The 24,867-nt window shown below is 42.8% G+C and overlaps 2 protein-coding genes across 4 annotated transcripts in view; one reads left to right on the top strand and one right to left on the bottom strand.

Annotated features, from left to right (window-relative positions):
* LOC133075967 (collagen alpha-2(I) chain-like) overlaps positions 1–24,867 on the bottom strand; it is a 48,717-nt gene that overhangs the window by 10,000 nt on the left and 13,850 nt on the right. The window contains exon 3 of one of the 2 annotated variants that reach the window (XM_061170463.1): positions 24,148–24,758. The exons of the other annotated variant lie outside the window; for it this stretch is intronic. The gene's annotated coding sequence lies outside the window, so the exon portion shown is untranslated. Of the gene's footprint in view, positions 1–24,147; positions 24,759–24,867 lie in introns of those variants that run through there. 2 annotated transcript variants of the gene reach the window in all.
* LAMA1 (laminin subunit alpha 1) overlaps positions 1–24,867 on the top strand; it is a 149,987-nt gene that overhangs the window by 123,409 nt on the left and 1,711 nt on the right. Inside the window, exons 52-61 of one of the 2 annotated variants that reach the window (XM_061170462.1) lie at positions 1,818–1,932; positions 2,128–2,298; positions 5,145–5,296; positions 6,000–6,185; positions 13,965–14,100; positions 15,411–15,523; positions 18,761–18,950; positions 20,841–20,999; positions 21,502–21,655; positions 22,916–23,049. In XM_061170462.1, coding sequence (XP_061026445.1) covers positions 1,818–1,932; positions 2,128–2,298; positions 5,145–5,296; positions 6,000–6,185; positions 13,965–14,100; positions 15,411–15,523; positions 18,761–18,950; positions 20,841–20,999; positions 21,502–21,655; positions 22,916–23,049 — 1,510 coding nt within the window. Of the gene's footprint in view, positions 1–1,817; positions 1,933–2,127; positions 2,299–5,144; positions 5,297–5,999; positions 6,186–13,964; positions 14,101–15,410; positions 15,524–18,760; positions 18,951–20,840; positions 21,000–21,501; positions 21,656–22,915; positions 23,050–24,867 lie in introns of those variants that run through there. The other variant, XR_009697434.1, reaches the window with a different exon arrangement.

Here is a 24,867-nt window from a genome sequence, read left to right as displayed (position 1 = left end):
TTTTCTATTTATTGCCTATAAAACATCTAAAATTTGTTACTGTGCAATATTTGGAGACCCACTTTCCATCACACGTCACTCTCCTGTCCAGACATTCTAGAGTAGTAGAATCTTTTTGGTGACAAAAAAAAGAATCATGCTTTCTGCAGACTTATCTGGATTCCCCTTTTGGTGATTAGAATGAATAATGTATGTGAAAGTTTGAAGACCAGCATCAGCAAGTTGGATTAAAGATAGCAGAGGAGAGATGCACTGATTCTTGTGCTTGTTTAGCTTTGTGACTTTAATAATTTCATAAACTTTCTGTAGTTCACTCTCCTCAATTTTGTAATTTTGGACTGGGGACAAAGTAAGCTCTAAGTTTCTTTCACACCATTATAAAAAAAGGCATATACGGCCAGCAATCAAGGCAGCCTAGCTTCCAGGGATTGGAATCACCAAATGTCCCAACCGAGTCACTCAGCCCAGTGGTTTTCAAATGTATATTTGTAGCAGTACCTCATCTTCAAGCCGGGTTCTTATACAGAAGTGCAGCCACTCCAGTTGCTATGGGTTGAGCAGCCCAGAATCCACTTCCTGACACACCCCCTTCTCTGCCAGAAATGTGTGAAAGTTCCAAGGAACATAGTTTACAACCCCAGTCACCCGCCTGCAGGGTCTTGGAAATAAATGTCCCTAAACTTCAGGGTAGTTGGTCGCTTGTCCCAGGTCTTACCCCTCTGCCAAGGCAGAGCCGGGACGGGAAGCCTCTCTCCTAATCCCTGATTACAGATGTCATTCCTAACATAGTGGCATTGGGGATGTTTCTGAGGTTACCAGCTGTGTTGTAATTCATTTGTTCTTTACCTAAATGGTACACAGCGTAGACCCTGGAGAAAAGGACAGATTCCCTTTTCTAGGAAGACATCTCAAATCACAGACTTTCATGGTAGAAGGGTCTTGGGTATCATTGGGGCCAGTCTCCTCATTTACAATGGAAGAAACTGAGATTCGGAAAGGTTGAAATTTGCCCTAAATCATGTGGTTTCTTAATGGCCGACCGCTCATTGCACAGCACAGAGAAAAAGTGAGATATGACATGTAGCAAGAAGCCATGTTCCTGCACAGTTCTCCTGTCACTAGCTGATGCTTCAGGGTGTAACTGGGAGATGTTCAGTAGTCTCCATCATTTGGAAATGTTAGCCTGAGTACATTAAAGCTCACCCCACCCAGCAGAGTGGCAATTTCTGTTAATAAAAATATGGTATTGGCTTAGTATCAAAGAAATAAGGGTTTTGGATAATCCCAGACTTCACCAAATGCAGTTATTTCCTTCAGGAGGAAGTTCATGAATATGTGGTATGGACAAGAGCCGATGCCGTCTCTAACCAAGAGATCCTGGGAAATCACATTGCCCACACTTGCCCCCGTGGGAGGTGAATGTTTGCTCTACACAGAGACTAGATTGAAATCTAAGTGCTATAATTTCCTTATGGCAGTGCACTGTCTCTCTTACAATTAGCCTCTGTTTTAGTGAGTATATCTAAATGGTAATGACTATAATAGTTTCCCTTAAAATATTAAGCATGCTTTTATCTAGGTAGCCATCTAGGTAATCAGCCTCACTAAATTCAATCCCTTTCTTTAGTCCTAAGGAGAGTACATGTTTGACCTGAATTCTCACCATCAAGTCTTGTTAGAGGGAGACCTAGACATTTATGAGAATGACACGTGGAAAGAGATCTTTCTTATTTGTAGGTCCATTTTTATTTCTTATTCCAAAACTGGAGTTATAAAATCCAATTTTGTTGCTGTTGTTCTCTTGCCCTTCCCTACAGGAAAGGTGTCACCAGCAAAAGCTACGTGGGCTGTATCAAAAACCTGGAAATATCTAGATCAACCTTTGATTTACTCAGAAATTCCTACGGAGTGAGAAAAGGCTGTATACTGGAGGTGGGAAGCGTTTTATTAATATTGGGATGAGTTTCTATAAATGCCCACTGATTTACTAACATAATAAGGCAACAGGATCTAAACCAGGGGTTTGAACAGAAAAGAGGTGGTGGGGAAAACGGCAGCAGCCTCCAGGGTGGGAGGTTCAGCATGCGGGTGGGCCTCACGGTGCTTTCTCCTCTCCTTTGTGACCAGCCTGTCCGAAGCGTTAGCTTCTTGAGAGGCGGCTACGTTGAATTGCCACCCAAGTCCTTGCCACCAGATTCAGAATTGTTGGCAACATTTGCCACCAGGAACAGTAGCGGCATCATCCTGGCTGCCCTGGGCCAGCATGGGGAGAAGCAAGGTCACCGGCAGGCCCACGGGGTGAGTGGCTCAAAGGCTCTCAAGCCAGGAGCTCAGGAAGGAAATGACTTCAGGAAGCACTGGATGGAAGATGACTTAGTCATGACATGTATTCTACAGCATGTGTGCCTGGTTGTTAATGGGTGTGCGTTTTTAATAAGTAAAAGTGATTACTGCTGACTGTCTTTCCCTTACGAATCAGCGGTCTCTTTGTGTTGCATAATCCGTCTTCCTTGTCTAGCCGTTGAGAAGGATCCTTGCCGTCTACCTAGGATTCTTATAGGATAGGTGATATTTACCTTTCCTCTGCTCACACTTTGTATATTATGTAATTTGAAGAGATTCACAGAATGCTAATGTATTGTATTAATGAAGTACAAGCCATGCAGCTACAATTCAGAGTACTGTTCTCTACTGTGAAAGGTATTTTACAGACATGGCTGTACAATTATTACAGCCACACTTCAGGGTGGATGCTGCTTCCTATATTTTGCTGAGGGAGAAATGGATTCAGAGAGCCTGGCTAACCTGCACAAGATCACACAGCCGCTATTTCAGAGCCTGACCTGGAACACCAGTCTGTAGACCCCAGATACCTCACAAGACACTGAGTGAAGGTCTGACAAGGAGAGATTGGTTTATGGGCTCCACCAATCTTTTTTTCTTTTTTTAAGTTGAGATGAAATTTACATAAAATAAAAGTAACCATTTTTAGGTGAAATAGTCAGTGGCACTTAGTGCTTTCATAATGCTGTGAGGCCACTTTCTCTATCTAGTTCCAAAACATCTTCATCACCCCAAAGAGAAGCCTATGCCTGTTAAGCAGTCACTCCCCATTCCCTCCTCCCCCAACCCTGGCAATCACCAATCTTCTTTCTGTATCTATGAATGAATTTACCTATTCTGTATATTTCATATATGTGGACTCATATGAGTGATATTTTGTCTTTCACTTAGCATGTTTTTGAGGTCCATCCACATTGTAGCATGTATCAGCACGTCCTTCTTTTTCATGGCTGAATGTTATCCCACTGTATACGTAGCATAATTTATTAGTTCATTGATGGACGTTTGGGGTTGTTTCTACCTTTTGACTATTGTGAATAATGCTGCTACAAACATCTGCATACAAGTATTTGTTAGAGTACCTGTTTTCAATTCTTTTGGGTATATACCTATGGGTGGAATTGCTGGGTCATATGGGAATTCTATGTTTAACTTCTTGAGGAACTATCAAACTGTTTTTCTCCACCAATCTTAATAGGACCTCTTGTAAATCAAAATTTGCTACTAAGTCAGCAAAAAGGAACGGTGTCATCCAGTGCTGGCAAGACCTTGTGAAACACTCCCAGTTCTGCTGGTGGACCTCTCTCAATGTGGCAAAAGAATGTTAAGAGCTTTAAACATTTTCAAACCTTCAACTCTTTAATCCCACCTTTAGAAATCTTAGAAAAATTTCACAGGCAAAAAAAAAAAAAAAAAAAACCAGTTAAATGTTCATTACGTATGGTAATAAAAAATTAGAAACTACCTAAATTTTTAAAAAAGGAATAGATCCCACAGAGAGATTTCACCTCACACCTCTGAGAATGGCAACCATCAAAAAAGATAAGAGATAACAAGTGCTGGTGAGGATGTGGAAAAAAGGGAACCCTTGTGCACTGCTAGTGGGAATGTATAATATATTGGTACAGCCACTATGGAAAACAGTATGGGGCTTTCTCAAAAAATTAAAAATCGAATTCCCATATGATCCAGCAATTCCACTTCTGGGTATGTATTTGAAGGAAATGAGATCCAGCAATTCCACTTCTGGGTATGTATTTGAAGGAAATGAGATCCAGCAATTCCACTTCTGGGTATATATTTGAAGGAAATGAGATCCAGCAATTCCATTTCTGGGTATATATTTGAAGGAAATGAAATCACTATCTTGAAGAGATATCTATACCCTCTTGTTCATTGCAACATTATTTACTGTAGTCAAGACACGGAAACAAACTGAGTGTCTATCAATAGAAGAATGGATAAAGATGTGGTGTGTGTATGTGTATATGTATATATCAATATCTATTTATTTATTTATTTATACAGTGCAATATTATTCAGCCATAAAATAGGAGGAAATCCTACCATTTAAAACAACATGCATGAACCTTGAGGGCATTATGTTAAATGAAATAGGTCAAACAGAGAAAGACAAATACTGTATGATCTCATTTATATGTGGAATCTTAAAAAAACAAACTCATTGAGACAGAACAGATTGGTGGTTACCAGAGGTAGGGGCAGGAGAGAAGTGGGTGAAGGGGCTCAAAGGTACAAACTTCCAGTTGTAAGATAAGTTTTGGGGATGTGATGTACAGCATGGTGACTATAGTCACAATATCATATTGCATATTTGAAAGTTGCTAAGAGAGTAGATCTTAAAAGTTCTCACCACAAGAAAAAATTTTGTAACTATATGAGGTGATCATTTTACAGTATATTCAAATATCCAATGGTTGTGTCGTATACAAGACTAACACAATGGTATCTCAGTAAAACGGAAAAGGGAGAAACAGATCAATGACTTACAATGTAACTATTTGTTAGTACATAATGTAGCAATAAATAATAAGTATGAAGACTGTAGAAATGGAAATCTTTGATATGGTTAGTGATACTAGCATAATGCAGAATGTAAATTATGTCAGCAGAGGTTAGAAAGCAATATACAAAGTATAAAATAGTTGTGTTAGATGGTGATATTCTTAAGGAACTGCTTCCTTGGTGCCAATACTCCCACATTACCTTCATAAGATGATAATTCTTTAAATCCTATAGTAATGTCTTTTCTATGGGAATTCTCTGTGTGACCTTCCCAGCCCTTCTTTTCCATCATGCTAATTGAAGGCCACATTGAAGTGCATGTTAATCCTGGGGATGGAACCAGCCTGAGAAGAGCTCTCCTGCATGCTCCCACGGGCACCTATGGCGACGGTCAAGAGCATTCCATCTCCTTGATAAGGAGCGGGAGGTATTTGCGTCACCTTTCGAAAGTTCCCCAGTAGGAAGCCTGTATGCAGTGAAATGATTGGGAAAATTAGTATGATGTCATTCAGAGTCTTTATAATTCCAAAATAATTCTAGAAGCTTGATAGAATACCTCTTTGGAAAACAATTTCATCTGCTTTGTAATAAGATATTTGCAGAATTTTCATAATTGAACAATCTTAAACCTGCCCTTTTCTGGGGCCCGGCATAAATTGTCTTTACACTGGAATAATTCTGTGTCAAATAGTGTTACAGTATTAGTAAATTCTAATAGTGAATGGTAAAATAGCAAATAGTGACATAGTAAATAGCAAAATGTAAACAGTGAAATAGTAAACAGTGTCACATCAACATTTCTATATAATTTCTCTCCAAAACTGTAGACCAAAAGTTTTAAAAAAACACTGCACATTTTGTCACAGGTAAAGAAGTAAAAGATACTCTCCAAAAAGCAATTGAACTGAGTAACATTTAATCACATTCCATTCATTTCTGGAGAACATTTAGCTGCAAGTTTTAATATTCAAGATTCACTTTTTTATTCACACACATGTTCAATGTCATGTTAAAATGTATCTTCAAGGAACTTTTATTATTCAGTAAGAACTTGCTGGAATTAGATATTAAAATGGACAGTTATGTTTCATTATATTTTAAAACCTTTATTTTCTCCTTTAACCTTTTAGAATTATCACTGTCCAACTGGATGAGACAGCTCCTGTGGAAATGAAGCTGGGCCCATCAGCAGAAAGCAGGACAATAAGTGTGTCCAACCTGTACATAGGTGGTATTCCAGAGGGCAAGGGGACACCCATGCTCAAGATGAGAAGCTCATTCCATGGCTGTATCCAAAACCTGATCTTTAATATGGAGTAAGTGTGACTGTGCTCTCAGCATGATTTTGCACTTCCTGATCTTTTAATGCCCAGTACTGTCACTGATCTACAACCTAATTTTGCTGTTTGAGATGGCCCCAAATTCTACAAGTTCCCAAATAACAAGTGAATCCCTTGTTCTATAAAGTCCCCCAAATGGATTTATTAGACTAGAATGATGGAAAAATCTGGTCATCATGCATGAGAAAAAAAGAACCACTAAACATTAGTTCCATAGTACTGTCAACACACAGCAGAGGTCAAATACATTTTGACATGCATTTTTTTTTAATATCTTTATTGGAGTATAATTGCTTTACAATGGTGTGTTAGTTTCTGCTTTATAACAAAGTGAATCAGCTATACATATACAGATATCCCCATATCTCCTCCCTCTTGCATCTCCCTCCCACCCTCCCTATCCCACCCCTCTAAGTGGTCACAAAGCACCGAGCTGATCTCCCTGTGCTATGTGGCTGCTTCCTACTAGCTAGCTATTTTACATCTGGTAGTGTATATATGTTCATACCACTCTCTCACTTCGTCCCAGCTTACCCTTCCCCCTCCCCATGTCCTCAAGTGCATTCTCTACGTTTGCGTCTTTATTGCTGTCCTGCCCCTAGGTTCTTCAGAACCATTTTTTTTTTTAGATTCCATATATATGTGTTAGCATATGGTACTTGTTTTTCTCTTTCTGACTTACTTCACGCTGTATGACAGACTCTAGGTCCATCCACCTCGCTACACATAGCTCAATTTCGTATCTTTTTATGGCTGAGTAATATTCCATTGTATATATGTGCCACATCTTCTTTATCCATTCATCTGTCGATGGACACTTAGGTAGCTTCCATGTCCTGGCTATTGTAAATAGAGCTGCAATGAACATCATGGTACGTGACTCTTTTTGAATTATGGTTTTCTCACGGTATATGCCCAGTAGTGGGACTGCTGGGTCGTATGGTAGTTCTATTTGTAGTTTTTTAAGGAACCTCCATACTATTCTCCATAGTGGCTGTATCAATTTACATTCCCACCAACAGTGCAAGAGGGTTCCCTTTTCTCCACACCCTCTCCAACATTTATTGTTTGTAGATTTTGATGATGGCCATTCTGACTGGTGTGAGGTGATACCTCATTGTAGTTTTGATTTGCATTTCTCTAATGACTAGTGATGTTGAGTATCCTTTCATGTGTTTGTTGGCAATCTGTATATCTTCTTTGGAGAAACGTCTGTTTAGGTCTTCTGCCCATTTTTGGATTGGGTTGTTTGTTTTTTTGATATTGAGCTTCATGAGCTGCTTGTAAATTTTGGAAATTAATCCTTTGTCAGTTGCTTCATTTGCAAATATTTTCTCCCATTCTGAGAGTTGTCTTTTCATCTTGTTTATGTTTTCCTTTGCTGTGCAAAAGCTTTTAAGTTTCATTAGGTCCCATTTGTTTATTTTTGTTTTTATTTCCATTTCTCTAGGAGGTGGGTCAAAAAGGATCTTGCTGTGATTTATGTCACAGAGTGTTCTGCCTATGTTTTCCTCTAAGAGTTTTACAGTGCCTGGCCTTACATTTAGGTCTTTAATCCATTTTGAGTTTATTTTTGTGCATGGTGTTAGGGAGGGTTCTAATATCATTCTTTTACATGTAGCTGTCCAGTTTTCCCAGCACCACTTATTGAAGAGGCTGTCTTTTCTCCATTGTATAATCTTGCCTCCTTTATCAAAAATAAGGTGACCATAGGTGCGTGGGTTTATCTCTGGGCTTTCTATCCTTTCTATCCGTTAATCTATATATCTGTTTTTCTGCCAGTACCATACTGTATTGATTACTATACCTTGTAGTATAGTCTGAAGTCTGGGAGCCTGATTCCTCCAGCTCCGTTTTTCTTTCTCAAGATTGCTTTGGCTATTTGGGGTCTTTTGTATTTCCATACAAATTGTGAAATTTTTGGTTCTAGTTCTGTGAAAAATTCCATTGGTAGTTTGATAGGGTTTGCATTGAATCTGTAGATTGCTTTGGGTAGTAGAGTCATTTTCACAATGTTGATTCTTCCAATCCAAGAACGTGGTATATCTCTCCACCTGTTCGTATCATCTTTAATTTCTTTCATCAGTGTCTTATAGTTTTCTGCATACAGGTCTTTTGTCTCCTTAGGTAGGTTTATTCCTAGGTATTTTATTCTTTTTGTTGCAATGGTAAATGGGAGTGTTTCCTTAATTTCTCTTTCAGATTTTTCATCACTAGTGTATAGGAATGCATGAGATTTCTGTGCATTAATTTTGTGTCCTGGTACTTTAGCAAATTCACTGATTAGCTCTAGTAGTTTTCTGGTAGCATCTTTAGGATTCTCTATGTATAGTATTATGTCATCTGCAAACAGTGACAGCTTTACTTCTTCTTTTCCGATTTGGATTCCTTTTGTTTTTCTTCTCTGATTGCTGTGGCTAAAACTTCCAAAACTATGTTGAATAATAGTGGTGAGAGTGGACATCCTTGTCTTGTTCCTGATCTTAGAGGAAATGGTTTCAGTTTTTCACCACTGAGAACGATGTTGGCTGTGGGTTTGTCATATATGGCCTTTATTATGTTGAGGTAAGTTCCCTCTATGCCTACTTTCTGGAGGGTTTTTATCATAAATAGGTGTTGAATTTTGTCAAAAGCTTTTTCTGCATCTATTGAGATGATCATATGGTTTTTCTCCTTCAATTTGTTAATATGGTTTATCACATTGATTGATTTGCGTATATTGAAGAATCCTTGCATTCCTGGGATAAACCGCACTTGATCATGGTGTATGATCCTTTTAATGTGCTGTTGGATTCTGTTTGCTAGTATTTTGTTGAGGATTTTTGCATCTTTGTTCATCAGTGATATTGGCCTGTAGTTTTCTTTCTTTGTGACATCTTTGTCTGGTTTTGGTATCAGGGTGATGGTGGCCTCGTAGAATGAGTTTGGGAGTGTTCCTCCCTCTGCTATATTATGGAAGAGTTTGAGAAGGATAGGTGTTAGCTCTTCTCTAAATGTTTGATAGAATTCACCTGTGAAGTCATCCGGTCCTGGGCTTTTGTTTCTTGGAAGATTTTTAATCACAGTCTCAATTTCAGTGCTTGTGATTGGTCTGTTTATATTTTCTTTTTCTTCCTGGTTCCGTCTCAGAAGGTTGTACTTTTCTAAGAATTTGTCCATTTCTTCCAGGTTGTCCATTTTATTGGCATATAGTTACTTGTAGTAATCTCTCATGATATTTTGTATTTCTGCAGTGTCAGTTGTTACTTCTCCTTTTTCATTTCTAATTCTATTGATTTGAGTCTTTTCCCTTTTTTTCTTGATGAATCTGGCTAATGGTTTATCAATTTTGTTTATCTTTCAAAGAACCAGCTTTTAGTTTTATGGATCTCTGCTATTGTTTCCTTCATTCCTTTTTCACTTATTTCTGATCTGATCTTTATGATTTCTTTCCTTCTGCTAACTTTGGGGGTTTTTTTGTTCTTCTTTCTCTAATTGCTTTAGGTGTAAGGTTAGGTTGTTTATTTGAGATGTTTCTTTAAGGTAGGATTGTATTGCTATAAACTTCCCCCTTAGAACTGCTTTTGCTGCATGCCATAGGTTTTGGGTCATCGTGTTTTCACTGTCATTTGTCTCTAGGTATTTTTTGATTTCCTCTTTGATCTCTTCAGTGATCTCTTGGTTATTTAGTAGTGTATTGTTTAGCCTCCATGTGTCTGTATTTTTTACAGATTTTTTCCTGTAATTGATATCTAGTCTCATAGCGTTGTGGTTGGAAAAGATACTTGATACGATTTCAATTTTCTTAAATTTACCAAGGCTCAATTTGTGACCCAAGATATGATCTATCCTGGAGAATGTTCCATGAGCACTTGAGAAGAAAGTGTATTCTGTTGTTTTTGGATGGAATGTCCTATAAATATCAATTAAGTCCATCCTGTTTAATGTATCATTTAAAGCTTGTGTTTCCTTGTTTATTTTCATTTTGGATGATCTGTCCATTGGTGGAAGTGGGGTGTTAAAGTCCCCTACTATGATTGTGTTACTGTTGAGTTCCCCTTTTATGGCTGTTAGCATTTGCCTTATGTATTGAGGTGCTCCTATGTTGGGTGCATAAATATTTACTATTGTTATATCTTCTTCTTGGATTGATCCCTTGATCATTATGTAGTGTCCTTCTTTGTCTCTTGTAATAGTCTTTATTTTAAAGTCCATTTTGTCTGATATGAGAATTGCTACTCCAGCTTTCTTTTGATTTCCATTTGCATGGAATATCTTTTTCCATCCCCTTACTTTCAGTCTGTATGTGTCCCTAGGTCTGAAGTGGGTCTCTTGTAGACAGCATATATACGGGTCTTGTTTTTGTATCTATTCAGCCAGTCTATGTCTTTTGGCTGGAGCATTTAATCCATTTACATTCAAGGTAGTTATTGATATTTATGTTCCTATTACCATTTTCTTAATTGTTTTCGGTTTGTTATTGTAGGTCTTTTCCTCCTCTTGTGTTTCTTTCCTAGAGAAGTTCCTTTAGCATTTGTTGTAAAGCTGGTTTGGTGGTGCTGAATTCTCTTAGCTTTTGCTTGTCTGTGAAGGTTTTAATTCTCTGTCGATTCTGAATGAGACCCTTGATGGGTAGAGTAATCTTGGTTGTAGGTTTTTCCCTTTCATCACTTTAAATATGTCCTGCCACTCCCTTTTGGTTTGCAGAGATTCTGCTGAAAGATCAGCTGTTAACCTAATGGGGATTCCCTTGTATGTTATTTGTTGTTTTTCCCTTGCTGCTTTTAATATTTTTTCTTTGTATTTAAGTTTTGATAGTTTGATTAATATGTGTCTTGGCGTGTTTCTCCTTGGATTTATCCTGTATGGGACTCTGTGCTTCCTGGACTTGATTAACTGTTTCCTTTCCCATATTAGGGAAGTTTTCCACTATAATCTCTTCAAATATTTTCTCAGTCCCTTTCTTTTTCTCTTCTTCTTCTGACACCCCTATAATTCGAATGTTGGTGCGTTTAATGTTGTCCCAGAGGTCTCTGAGACTGTCCTCAATTCTTTTCATTCTTTTTTCCTTATTCTGCTCTACGGTAGTTATTTCCACTATTTATCTTCCAGGTCACTTATCCATTCTTCTGCGTCAGTTATTCTGCAATTGATTCCTTCTGGAGAATTTTTAATTTCATTTATTGTATTGTTCATCATTGTTTGTTTGCTCTTTAGTTCTTCTAGGTCCTTGTTAAACGTTTCTTGTATTTTCTCCATTCTGTTTCCAAGATTTTGGGTCATCTTTACTATCATTAGTCTGAATTCTTTTTCAGGTAGACTGCCTATTTCCTCTTCATTTGTTTGGTCTGGTGGGTTTTTACCTTGCTTCTTCATCTGCTGTGTGTTTCTCTGTCTTCTCATTTTGCTTAACTTACTGTGCTTGGGGTCTCCTTTTCGCAGGCTGCACGTTTGTAGTTCCCGTTGTTTTTGGTGTCTGCCCACAGTGGCTAAGGTTGGTTCAGTGGGTTGTGTAGGCTTCCTGGTGGAGGCGACTGGTGCCTGTGTTCTGGTGGATGAGGCTGGATCTTGTCTTTCTGGTGGGCAGGACTGCGTCTGCTGGTGTGTTTTGGGGTGTCTGTGACCTTATTATGATTTTAGGCAGCCTCTCTGCTAATGGGTGAGGTTGTGTTCCTGTCTTGCTAGTTGTTTGGCATAGTGTGTCCAGCACTGTAGCCTGCTGGTCGTTGAGTGGAGCTGGGTTTTAGCATTGAGATGGAGATCTCTGGGAGAGCTTTCGCCATTTGATATTACATGGAGCCGGGAGGTCTCTGGTAGACCAATGTCCTGAATTCGGCTCCCCTCCTCAGAGGCACAGGCCTGACATGTGGCCAGAGCACCAAGACCCTGTTAGCCCCATGGCCCAGAAGAAAAGAGAGAAAAAAAGAAAGAAAGAAAGAAAATAATAAAATAAAATAAAGTTGTTAAAATAAAAATTTTAACAATTATTAAAAATAAAAAAATTTTAAAGTAATAAAAAAGAAAGAAAGAAGAGAGCAACCAAACCAAAAAACAAATCCACCAATGATAGCAATTGCTAAAAACTGAAAAAAAACAAAAACAAAATGGACAGACAGAACCTTAGGACAAATGGTAAAAGCAAAGCTATACAGACAAAGTCACACAAAGAAGCATACACATACACAGTCACAAAAAGAAAAAAAGGAAAAATATATATATATCTATATATAAAAAAAAAAGGAAGCGAGCAACCAAATCAATAAACAAATCTACCAATGATAATAAACTCTAAATACTAAACTAAGATAAACATAAAACCAGAAACAAATTAGATGCAGGAAGCAAACCCCAAGTCTACAGTTGTTCCCAAAGTCTACCACCTCAATTTTGGGATGATTCATTGTCTATTCAGGTATTCCAGAGATGCAGGTACATCAAGTTGATTGTGGAGATTTAATCCGCTGCTCCTGAGGCTGCTGGGAGAGATTTCCCTTTCTCTTCTTTGTTCGCACAGCTCCTGGGGCTCAGCTTTGGATTTGGCCCCGCCTCTGCATGTAGGTTGCCTGAGGGTGTCAGTTACCCGCCCAGACAGGATGGGGTTAAAGGAGCAGCTGATTCGGGGGCTCTGGCTCACTCAGGCCAGGGGGAGGGAGGGGTACGGAATGCAGGGCGAGAATAAAGGACCCTTTACTGCTGGGCTACTTGCAACTTCAGATTATTAGTGGCTCCTCCTCGAACAATTACTGTCTGATTAAGAACTGGAAGTCTCTGCTCCCGCGTGGAGCTGACCATGAGGAAGGGAATTATATGTGCCCACAGGCACTTATTTCCTCTTCACTGCCCCTCTGCCTGTGGTCAGCATGCTGGGGGACAGAAGCTGTGCTCTGTCCTGGGCGGTGCGGGGAGAGGGTGGACAGAACCCGCACAGGAGAAACTAAATGTGCCCGAGTGTCAGGAGACTGAAGTTCCCCTCCTTGCTGGGCTGCTGACCTGCTCTGTGACCTTGAGCAAGGACTTGGATCTTTCATGGTCGCAGTGTCCTCTGTGAAGGAACCTCTTAGGAGCCTTGAAATTTAAAAGAATAAAACGTCGTCTTGGGTTTCAACACAATGATGATGTCAGAACCTTGAGCAGTTATTTGTAACTTGATATATTTATTCACCCAATTGTTTATTAATTAACTAATCAATTAGGCATCTTCTTGTTCCTGAAAGCCGTGAGACTGGGAACCTGATAGGGCAGAAACATCTATGTACTACTATTCCCAGCCATGTCCTCGGAAAGTGCCAACAAAGGACGTGCAGACAGGGGACATGTTGTAGAGTAAAGGGACATATGACAAGGGTAGTTCACGACTTCCTGGCAAAGGGAAACTGTGAGAAAGAAGCCAGTGTTTCATGGAGGCCGCTGGGCAGTGCTGTGGGAGCCACAGCCAGCTTCTTGCCCTGAGGCAGCCCAGCCAAGGCTGCAGGAGCAGGTGACAGCATTTGAGCCAACTCCTGAGGGACACTCAGGAATGGCCAGGTGGACACAGAGGGATGGGCTGTGGGGTGGGCGGACAGGGGGCTGCCATTTCAGGCAGAAGAATCAAACAAGACAATAGATAAGGGAGGTTATGTGGACTTCTAGTCACTGTGGGAAGACGGTCGATTTGGTTACTCTAAGAGTATTAATGTTTTTTAATGGATTTTAAGTATTCAATAATCACATGACCTTGGTTCATGTGTTGGTTTGTATTATCTCCATTAATTTTGAAAACACTTGGTTTGTATCTAGACTTTTGGATTTCACTGGTGCCACTGGCTATGAACACGTGGACTTGGACTCCTGCTTGCTCTCAGAACGGCCAAAGCTGGCTCTCCATGGAGAGGACGGCGAACTCCCGCCAGAGCCCCAGCCTTTACCAAGTCCAGTAAGAAGGGCTTTCTTTAATTCTATGGTTCAGGTCCAGTCAGAAAAAAAGAGCGCCACCCAGAGGACATTAAAATGGGGACCTCATGATAAAGCTGCAGGAGCACACAGGAGCCATGAGCACACAGAGGGAAGAGCCGGGGCCGCCCAGGGAGCGAGTCTGAGCAGAGGGTCTCCCAGTGGGTGCTGGAGCACAGAGAAGACAGGCCCTGCCAGGGAGGCAGGAAGGAGGGAGAGACACGCGGCTTCTCCCATTCACCCTCCAGCCTCCCAGCACTGCCTTCCATTGGCTGGAAGAACCAGCTGGAAGCCACTTTCCAAAGGAATCTGGGAGAGTTACAGGGTCATCCCTGTGATGAGAAGCAGGGGGGCAAGCGGGATGGCTCTCTGAGAAAACAGTGTATCAGACATGGCAGAGTGTCCCGAGCTGCAAGCTCTAATGCTCGGGCGCCTCTTTTGGTTGCCACACAGCCAGCTTTGAGGCAGAGGCTTTATAAGGACTCAGTATCACTTTGGATTTAGTCAGAAACATGAAAATAAGTATTTATATAGGCCATCGTACGTATCATTGTTGCTTTAAAAAATAAGATTTGATTCATCTAGGAAAAGCCAGTTTGACCAAGTATTTTTAACAGCAGCCATTGTTAGTTTTCACTTTTCTTTCCCTTTTCTGATTTCTCTACTTCCTTGGTTGAAAGTTTACACTCTGATTTAGATGGCACAATCACACAAAAGCAGTACCTTGCAAGCAGGGCCCATCTTTGAGTTCAGGACAGTTGTCTTGGTAGCATCCATCCACCGACCTGGAAAACTGAGTCTAAGGCCTCACTTGGTCCGGAGTCAGGGCACCTGCCCCTCCAGCCTGGCTCCTCCTGGCTGCACCTGCTCCTGTCTGTGTGGAACAAGCTCGGCCTGTCACCTGTGGGCACTTACAGCTGCCCGGTGCTTGTGAGGCAGGTGCTCCTGTAACCGCTGACATCCTCAGGCCCTCCCCAGAGCAGGGGTTTCAGGGGCACAGGGGCGCAGAGCAAGGCCTTTGCCCCTTAGGCCTGATGAAAATTCATGGGAATTTAGGTGAACTCGAGTGGGGCTGAGGTGAAAAACGAAAGCTCTAATTGCCTTCTCAGAGAGATAAAGAAAGGGATGTGGAGTCAACTGTTTGAAGCAAAGAAGGTAAAATCGGTGCTTGTGTGTTTGTGTTGCTGGTGCTCTGACACAGTTGCTTCTGAGATGTTTCCTCACGGAAAAACATGTCAGTGTCAGTGGGGGTCCTGGTCATGCGTGGCTGAGAACCATGTGCGTCTCTTACAGGCATTGTGTGCCGTGGACAGAGCCCCGGAGTACATCCCCAGTGCCCGCCAGTTCGGCCTCGCAGAAGGCAGCCACTTGGTGCTGCCCTTCAATCAGCTGGCTGTCAGAAAGAGGTAGGCACTGCTCTAATGTCCTCATGAGGCATCTCATTGCTAGATGAATCCAGGACGTATGCTTCAGCAATGGGTCTTTTCTAGAAGAAGCTTCTTGTGTTTCACCATGGAGTGTTCAACTTGCCACCATATGGCAGCAGTGAGAAGGCAAAGAGAGGAAGGCAGCCTCTGTGGACCTCAGATGCATAAACATGGTTAAGTGGGGTTCTGTGGTTTGTCTTTACCCCATCTTGATGATGGCTGGTTGCTGCCTCTCTGTGTGTGTGTAGGAAAGCACGTAGGTATCTAAATCCCTCTTCCTTCTGGAATCCCAGGTTCTCTGGATCGATCATCTGGCCTTTGAACCCCATTCTACAGTAAGCATTCACTAATCTGATGAAACTGCCTACCCAAACTTTCACTGTGCCCCCAAATTCCTGGTGGCACACCCACACCAGTCTGCACATTCCCCCGGCCCTCACACACGCCTGTCCCAGGTACCCTTCTTCATTCGGTGAAGCCGGCTCACATCCCAGGGATCTCATGGCCAAGGACCCACAGTCCTCCCCGCTCTTCCTGTGACTCAGCCCTGAGGTCCGCACCTTCTGGCCTGCCATGCTCTGTGCCTCTGCTGTGTCATCTGAGCTCACCGCCCCAGTACACATCTCGGCTCAGTGTCTTCTCTCTGCAGCCCCTGCCATCGTTCCCCATGAGTTCAGCAGCTGCCCAGCACCCCATCTTTGAGGTCCTCTGGCTTAGATCTGTCTTTTCATCCTTCCCTCCGAGCCACCCTCTCCCCATGCTCACACCCTTGAGTACTTCATAAGTACCCACCCACCTCCACACTCTCTACCTTAAGCATCCTACTAAACCCTCTTCCTCCTCCTTACTTCCGGCTCCAGCAGTCCCTCAACCGCATCAAGACCCCTGAGCCCTCTTGCTTTCTCACCATCATCACCCATTTTCTATCTCCCACAGCACAGTTTACCCCCTTACCCAGATAGGCTTGATGCCTTTATTACAGGTGTTCCTCTGCAAACTCCCTTAACCCTCTCATCTCTTCACTGTGACCCCAGGTGAAGCCCATACGGGGCCTAATCCACGCCAGAACCCGAGCTGGTGGTTAGGGCTGCAGAGCTGCATCTCTTTTTCCTACCTGGTTTGACTTTAAAGCTGTGGCCACAGATCTCAGATGGAACCTCCAAACTCCAAACGTATGGGGAGCCAGTATACTTCTCTAATACATTCACATTTTTTATTTTTCGTAGCTTCTTCTCTTCTCTCAAAACTCTATGCATCCCCACAGCTCCCTTCATGCCCCAGCTGCTGTCTTGCCTCACTGAGAAGAAAGAGCCCGTTCTTCTGTCCACCATCAGAAGGCGCACCCTGCCTTTGTCCCCACCCCCTCTCCTGCCACATGGAGGAAGGGTCCTCGTCTTGCCCACCAGAGCCGTCACCCCTCCTCCCAGAACACAGGCAGCATCCATTTCTCCCTCTTTCATACCTGATCCTGTCAGCACACAGAATCACCTCCATCACACCGTCATCAGTGAGACCAAGGAGCAAACACTTGTACCAGAGACCGTCTCGGTATTTTACACACAAACCCCAACTTAGTCCTCATAATTATCCTGTGAGGAGGGTATTATCTTCATTTTATAGACCAGGAAATTGAGGCACCTGCTCAGACTCCCACCCAGGTGCTTGTGACCACTGTGCCGACTTCCTCTCTAGGAGTTACTAACTTTTAAAACAGAAACGCTCCGGTACACTGCACACCCCCGCCCACCCCACTCAGTATCCCGGCTCTGCTTCACAGTGAAACGTCTTGGAAGAGTTGCCTTACGTGGCTGTCTTTCCCCGCCTCCCATTCCCTCCTCTCCCCACCCGGTCAGCCTCGCCTCGCTCCTCGCCAGGTCGTCGGAGCCCTGCTGCGGCCACGTCCGTGCGTGGTGGTGCCGCCCCCTCCTGGCGCTCAGCGGCATCAGCGCCCTGGGCCCCTCTGCGTCCTTCGCGGCCGCGGCCCCACGCTCCCCTCACCCCCACCCCGCCCGCTGCTCAGTCTCTTTCTCCGGCTCCTTTGCTATCAGAGGGGGCAGCGCCCCTCCCGCCTCCCCTCCACGGTGCCTTCTGTGTTCCAGTGGCTGTGAAATGCCATCTATTCGCACCAGCACCCACATTGCTAGCTCTGAGCCCCACCTAGAACTCAGGGGTTGTACACCCAACTGCCTGCACATCTCCACGTGGATGGGGACAGGCCTCTCACCCTCAATGCACGGAGAGAAATTTCACCGTCACCCCGAAACCTGCATTTCTGTAGGCGTCACCACCATTCACCTGGCTGCCCAAGGCCCACACCTAGAGCTTGTTCCTTCCCTTGCTCTCCAAATTCAGTCCCTCAGCAAGTCCTGAGGCTTCTTCGTCCAGAACATTTCATGTATTAGTTCACCTCCTCCGCATCCCCCCCAACCACCCTGGTCTGAGCCCCAACCTGGCCTCTGTGGACTCTTGTAACAGCTGCCAGCCTGACACCTGCTGTCACCCTGGCCCCATCTGATTTGCTCTTCGCATCACAGATTCTTTTTAAGATATAAATCCAGCCATGCCCATTCACCTTCTTAAAACCCTCCTGTGACTTCCCACTGCACTTACACTGAAATCCGCCATGCTCTCCTTCCCCTGTCCCCGTGTGCCTCAGTGACCCTGTGCTCCCTTCTGTGGGAAGACACCCAGACGAAACCTTCCTCCACCCCTATATGGTGCCATCTCCCACGTGGCCCCCTTGGGGATTCCTGGCCGACCACCAGAATCAAACAGTTGTTTTCACATACTCTGCACTGTCTGAAAACGAAATGCAGGGCTTTCCTGCGGAGGTTTGTGGGGCTTCCTCCTGTCTTTCTTTCAGATCTCAGAAATAACCACCTTTCAGAGTGGCCTGCCCTGACTACTTAATGTAGCCACCACTTGGGCCTTCACATGACCCAGTTTTAACCCTCTGATATATTTCTGGTATTAGTTTCAGGGGGGAAGGGACCTTCCTCTGTTCACCACTTGATCGTCTGCTCCTAGAACCGTTCCTGGCAGGTGGAGGTGCACAGTAACCATGAGTTGAATGAATGGATAAGTAAATGAAGGGATGAATGACCTGAGATGTTAAATATAAATGTTGAAACACTTATTGGGGTCTCTCTTTGAGGTTATTTTAAAGAGTAAAAGTGAAAGCATATTCCTGAGAGCTGAGCTCTTGCTTCCCTCCAGGCTCTCGGTCCAGCTAAGTATCCGAACGTTCGCCTCCAGTGGCCTGGTTTACTACATGGCTCATCAGAACCAGGTTGACTACGCCACGCTCCAGCTGCACGGGGGCCGCCTCCACTTCATGTTCGATCTTGGGAAGGGCAGGACAAAAGTCTCGCACCCTGCGCTGCTCAGTGACGGCCAGTGGCACACGGTACGCTCTCAGGAAGCTGTGATCACTCGTTCTGAGTTTTGCTCCACCTGTCCCTAGTGTCCACTCCGTTTCACGGTAGTGGGATCATCCCCTTTGATTTCCAGCTTGCTTTGTGTTTGATATCTGCCCCATAGAATGTAAGCTCCTTGCGGGCAGGGACCTTTTCTGCTTCTGGAAATATCCCCAGGGCCTCACTCAGTGCCTGACACTTAGTAGGCACTCAGCAAACATTGGTAGAATGAACAAAAGGCACCAGAAATGTCCTTGGCTTGAAGAGAAGTAAATCAAGCCCAGGGTGGCATGAATGGGCCAAACCTGACATCATGGCATTTGTGTCCTTGTGACTAGGACTCTGGAGCACACTGTTTTGGTTTATTTTTGAATTTTTGAATTTTATTTATTTTTTTATACGGCAGGTTCTTATTAGTTATCCATTTTATACATATTAGTGTATACATGTCAATCCCAATCTCCCAATTCATCACACCACCACCCCCTGACCCCCGCCACTTTCCCCCCTTGGTGTCCATACGTTTGTTCTCTACATCTGTGTCTCAATTTCTGCCTTGCAAACCTGTTCATCTGTACCATTTTTCTAGGTTCCACATATATGCGTTAGTATACGATATTTGTTTTTCTCTTTCTGACTTACTTCACTCTGTATGACAGTCTCTAGATTCATCCACGTTTCTACAAATGACCCAGTTTCGTTCCTTTTTATGGCTGAGTAATAGTCCATTGTATATATGTACCACATCTTCTTTATCCATTCGTCTGTCGATGGGCACTTAGGTAGCTTCCATGACCTGGCTATTGTAGATAGTGCTGCAATGAACATTGGGGTGCATGTGTCTTTTTGAATTATGGTTTTTTCTGGGTATATGCCCAGTAGTGGGATTGCTGGGTCATATGGTAATTCTATTTTTAGTTTTTTAAGGAACCTCCATACTGTTCTCCATAGGGGCTGTATCAATTTACATTCTCACCAACAGTGCAAAAGGGTTCCCTTTTCTCCACACCCTTTCCAGCATTTGTTTGTAGATTTTCTGATGATGCCTATTCTAACTGGTGTGAGGTGATACCTCACTGTAGTTTTGATTTGCATTTCTCTAATAATTAGTGATGTTGAGCAGCTTTTCATGTGCTTCTTGGCCATCTGTATGTCTTCTTTGGATAAATGTCTATTTAGGTCTTCTGCCCATTTTTGGATTGGGTTGTTTTTTTTTTAATATTGAGCTGCATGAGCTGTTTATATATTTTGGAGATTAATCCTTTGTCCATTGATTAGTTTGCAAACATTTTCTCCCATTCTGAGGGTTGTCTTTTCATCTTGTTTGTAGTTTCCTTTGCTTTGTAAAAGCTTTTAAGTTTCATTAGGTCCCATTTGTTTATTTTTGCTTTATTTCCATTTCTCTAGGAAGTGGATCAAAAAAGATACTGCTGTGATTTATGTCAAAGAGTGTGCTTCCTGTGTCTTCCTCTAAGAGTTTTATAGTGTCTGGTCTTACATTTAGGTCTCTAATCCATTTTGAGTTTATTTTTGTGTATGGTGTTAGGGAGTGTTCTAATTTCATAGTTTTACATGTAGCTGTCCAGTTTTCCCAGCACCACTTATTGAAGAGGCTGTCTTTTCTCCATTGTATATCCTTGCCTCCATTGTCATAGATTAGTTGCCCACAGGTGCGTGGGTTTATCTATGGGCTTTCTATCCTGTTCCATTGATTTGTATTTCTGTTTTTAGAGCACGCTGTGTTCTAACCGGCTCCAGGCTCAGCCTCCTCTCAACACCAACTGTGTGAAAACCTGAGCCATCCTTTAGGATTTCATTCAGGTTATTACTGCTATTTCTCATATTCCTTAGAAATTATGCATGTTTTCACATTGCTCTAGGTCAAGACAGAGTACTTTAAAAGGAAGGGCTTCATGACGGTTGACGGCCAGGAATCGTCCATGGTGACCACGGGGGGAGATGCTACCACGTTGGATGTGGAAGGAAAGCTGTACCTAGGAGGCCTTCCCTCCGAGTACAGGGCCAGGAACATTGGAAATGTAAGCAGCATTTTCTCTGTGGGCCCATTTTGCCTTTATTGTGGTTGTGTTTGTTTTGTGGAGGAAAATGTTTATGATTAAATTATCTTGTTTGGGCCCAGGGCTTGGCTGCAAGATGCAAGCCTTTCAAACCACATTCCTAGATTGTGTGTTGGAGCTCCTCCTTGAAGCCCAACCAGCCTTCCTCCTGGTTAGTTAACAAACAGTTCCCTTTCTACAGCCACTTAGCCCCAGTACAGTGCACGAAAGTCTGGCAAATTTGTATTTGCAGATTAGAAAACCCCATATTCTTGATTTCCACAATATTTACTCAAAATAATATAAAACCCTTTTACTACATTATAGTAGCTTTAAGTTAGACATTCATGTGAAGTATTGTGGCAATTAGATTTTTAAAACCGAAAGGTAGTATTTTAATGTGTTTTGTTGAAGTGTAGGGAAAATTTGTGCTTGCCCTTCTCGTTGTCCTCACCATCATCTACTCCTGCATCATTTGGCTCAGATCACCCACAGCATCCCCGCTTGCATTGGGGAGGTGACAGTGAACAGCAAACAGCTGGACAAGGACAGCCCAGTGTCTGCATTTGCAGTAAACAGGTGCTATGCAGCAGCCCAGGAAGGAACTTTCTTTGAAGGAAGTGGATATGCAGCCCTTGGTATGTATTATCAACAATCTCGAAAGAAATCTCTGGGATGCACCTGCACTCTTAAGATGATATGGATCCAAGAATTATATGATAGGACAGGACCCACTGCACAAGCTGCAGCAAGACCATGTTTCGTGAATTGTTCTAGTGTATTCTGGTTTCTCAGCTTCTAGTGTAAAAGCCTTCTCACCTCTTGTGCTATCCAGATGGCTTCCTCCCACCAGGAGTGGTGCCACTCCAGACAGAGTGCAACATGTGGTGTTGGTTTCATCTTTACTTTCCCCAAATTTACATAAGGCATACTTTCCCTGTCCAAGTTAATTAGGACCTTTGAATTCAAAATCAGTAGCATAAAATGTCTGGACCAGCCAGCCAAATGTGAGTCAGATTTGATGAAGAAATTAACTCCATTTAGATTGTTGAAATATTAATCAGTTATAAGTAATATAAGTATCTAAAATGCCTTAGAATGTAAAGTCCTCAAGGTTTAGAACTAGCCCTTGTAATATATCTTACATTCTCTCCCCATTTTAGATGCTTGATTTGCTGGTTAACTTCCTGTTTGCACTCAGAACCGTGCCTCTCTGGCCCCTGTTCTTCTTTCTGTCACCGGGAACTAATTTCTGGGCTCCTTTGCCCTGGGCTTCCAGGAGGGCTCTAGTGGAAGATTGAGGTTGGGAGGGAGGAGGGGGACAGCCAGCAGGCTTCCTTCCTTCACTCTGTACTTCCAAGATCTAGTAACACCACCTTCTCCCATTTTTCCTTCAGCCCTGGGCACGGTAACAACTTCCTGCTATTGCTAATATCCCTAACCTATCTCAGCTTTTTTATCACCTGAGTGAAAAATTCATTCAATTAAAAGAAAGCCTAGTGTGGACTCCGACTAATGTACTCAGCAAATAATGACATACCCAGTAAGCAGGTACTGGGAAAATAAAGTGCACTCTTCCTGGATAGATGATGATGGAGTTACGTGGATCAAATCCCTTGTGATTTTTTTACCCCCATGGCTGTAGCTGAGAGGATGTGCCTGCCTCAGCTCTAGTCAGCCTCGTCCTACAGAGGTGCAAGCTGAGGCTCAGGGGTTGGAAATGACTTGCTGGTGGGGGTAGAGCTGGATTCAGAGGAAGAGCTGGAGCCAGCTCTCCTGACCCTCATCAGGAGCCCAAATGCACAGCCAGCCAGCCCAGCCTGAGGCCATTCTGAGCCTGGGCCTTCCTGGGCAGGGCAGGCCTCACCACCATCTGGGGGTCTTCCTTGGTTTTTCAGTCAAAGAAGGCTACAAAGTACGATCAGATGTGAACATTACGCTGGAGTTTCGTACCTCCTTGGAGAATGGTGTCCTCCTGGGGGTCAGCAGTGCCAAAGTGGATGCCATCGGATTAGAGATTGTAAATGGCAAGGTGGGTGCTGAATCTGGATGGGGTCCCCCCGCCTCGCCCCCGTGTCAGAGACAGAGCAGTTAAGAAACAGTCGACATATCTAGAACCAAATTTCCAATTATTCACTTTAATGGAATGGAGAAAAGGTTGATTAATATTTAAAAACAGATAATCCTAAAAAAGCTTTTTAAAAATAATTTCTTTTATATTTTTGAAATTAAATGTAAAGCAAAACTGCAACTACAATACAAAAAACTTTTTTTTTTCCCTAAAAACCATCTGAAAGTAAGTTACCAACCTAATGCCCCACTCTCCCTAATATTTGTTAACTTTTTATTTGGAAATCATTATAGATGATAAGAAGTTGCAATGTAATGTACAGGGAGGTTCTCATGCGCCCTTCACCTAGGTTTCTCCAGGGTTAGCATCCTGCATAACTAGTACATCAAATCTATGAAACTGACATTGGCTCAATCCACAGAGGTTATTCAGTTATGCTAGTTATACACGTTTACGAGATGTGTGTAGCTCTTCACAATTTTATCACACGTGTAGCTTCATGTAACCACCACAATCAGGACAATGGTACCATTACCACAAGGCTCCCTCAAGCCACCCCCTTCATATCCACACTGACTCCCTCCCCCTGCATCTCTCACCCCTGGCAACCACTGATCTGCTTTCTGTCGCTCTGATTGTTATTTCACAACTGTTACATAAATTAAATCATATAGTATATATTCTCTTGAGATTGGCTTTTTACACTCTGTCTCATTTCCTGGCAGTTCATCCAGGTTTGTTGTGAATATCGACGACAATTCATTTCTTTTTATTGCAGAGTATTCCATAAGATGGATGTACAACAGTCTAATTTTTTTAATACAAAAACATAATTGTTTTCTATAACTTCCTTATCCCCAGAGGGCCAGATGAGAACTTGGGAAGGTCTGCTATACCACTCATCAGACATGGGGAGTCAAGGTGGTGGTCTCTCGGGTCCTCTCTCTCCCTAATGCACTTTTACTGCACTGTGGTCAACTCATGTTGTTGTGGGACTATGATGCTTGACTCTTCCTGAGCTACTTACTGCCTCCTGGAAGGCAAGGAACAAGTCTCTTGATTCTTCCAAACTTATTAGCTTGTTTCTCACATTTCCCTACTTACTCTCCACTGGGACTTTGGCCCCTAGGATATCCTAGAATGGGGGTGGGAAGGATATAATAAAGTCACAAGTCCTTCACCTCTTCTCCCCCTTTATGTCATCTTCATGTTGAAACAAAAGTGCCTTTACATCCTACTGCTGCCGCTCTGCACTGTGGCTTATAGCCAACATCTTTTCTTAGCTGTACTTCAAAAGAATTTTGAAATTTTTTTTATCCATTTGCACATTTTAAAAAATTTTATTTTATTTATTTATTTTTGGCTGTGTTGGGTCTTTGTTGCTGCATGGGGGCTTTCTCTAGTTGTGGCGAGCAAGGGCTACTCTTTGTTGCGGTGCGCGGGCTTCTCGTTGCGGTGGCTTCTCTTGTTGTGGAGCACGGGCTCCAGGTGCATGGGCTTCAGTAGCTGTGGCTCACAGGCTCAGTAGTTGCAGCTCACGGGCTTAGTTACTCCACGGCATGTGGGATCTTCCCGGACCAGAGCTCGAATCCGCATCCCCCGCCTTGGCAGGCGGATTCTTAACCACTGCGCCACCAGGGAAATGCCATTTGCACATTTTAATGTGACATCTGAAAAATGTTATCAGAAGTGTAACAGTTGCAAAAATGTAATTTCTGATTATTGTATATTTTACCTCTATTATTGGCTTATTATTTACTGTTCTTTTAAAAATATTTC

The sequence above is a fragment of the Eubalaena glacialis genome, chromosome 15 (assembly GCF_028564815.1).
Source record: "Eubalaena glacialis isolate mEubGla1 chromosome 15, mEubGla1.1.hap2.+ XY, whole genome shotgun sequence".
Classification (NCBI taxonomy): Eukaryota; Metazoa; Chordata; class Mammalia; order Artiodactyla; family Balaenidae; genus Eubalaena; species Eubalaena glacialis.
Note: the sequence above shows the minus strand (reverse complement) of the source record. Positions and strands in the feature narration are given on the sequence as shown.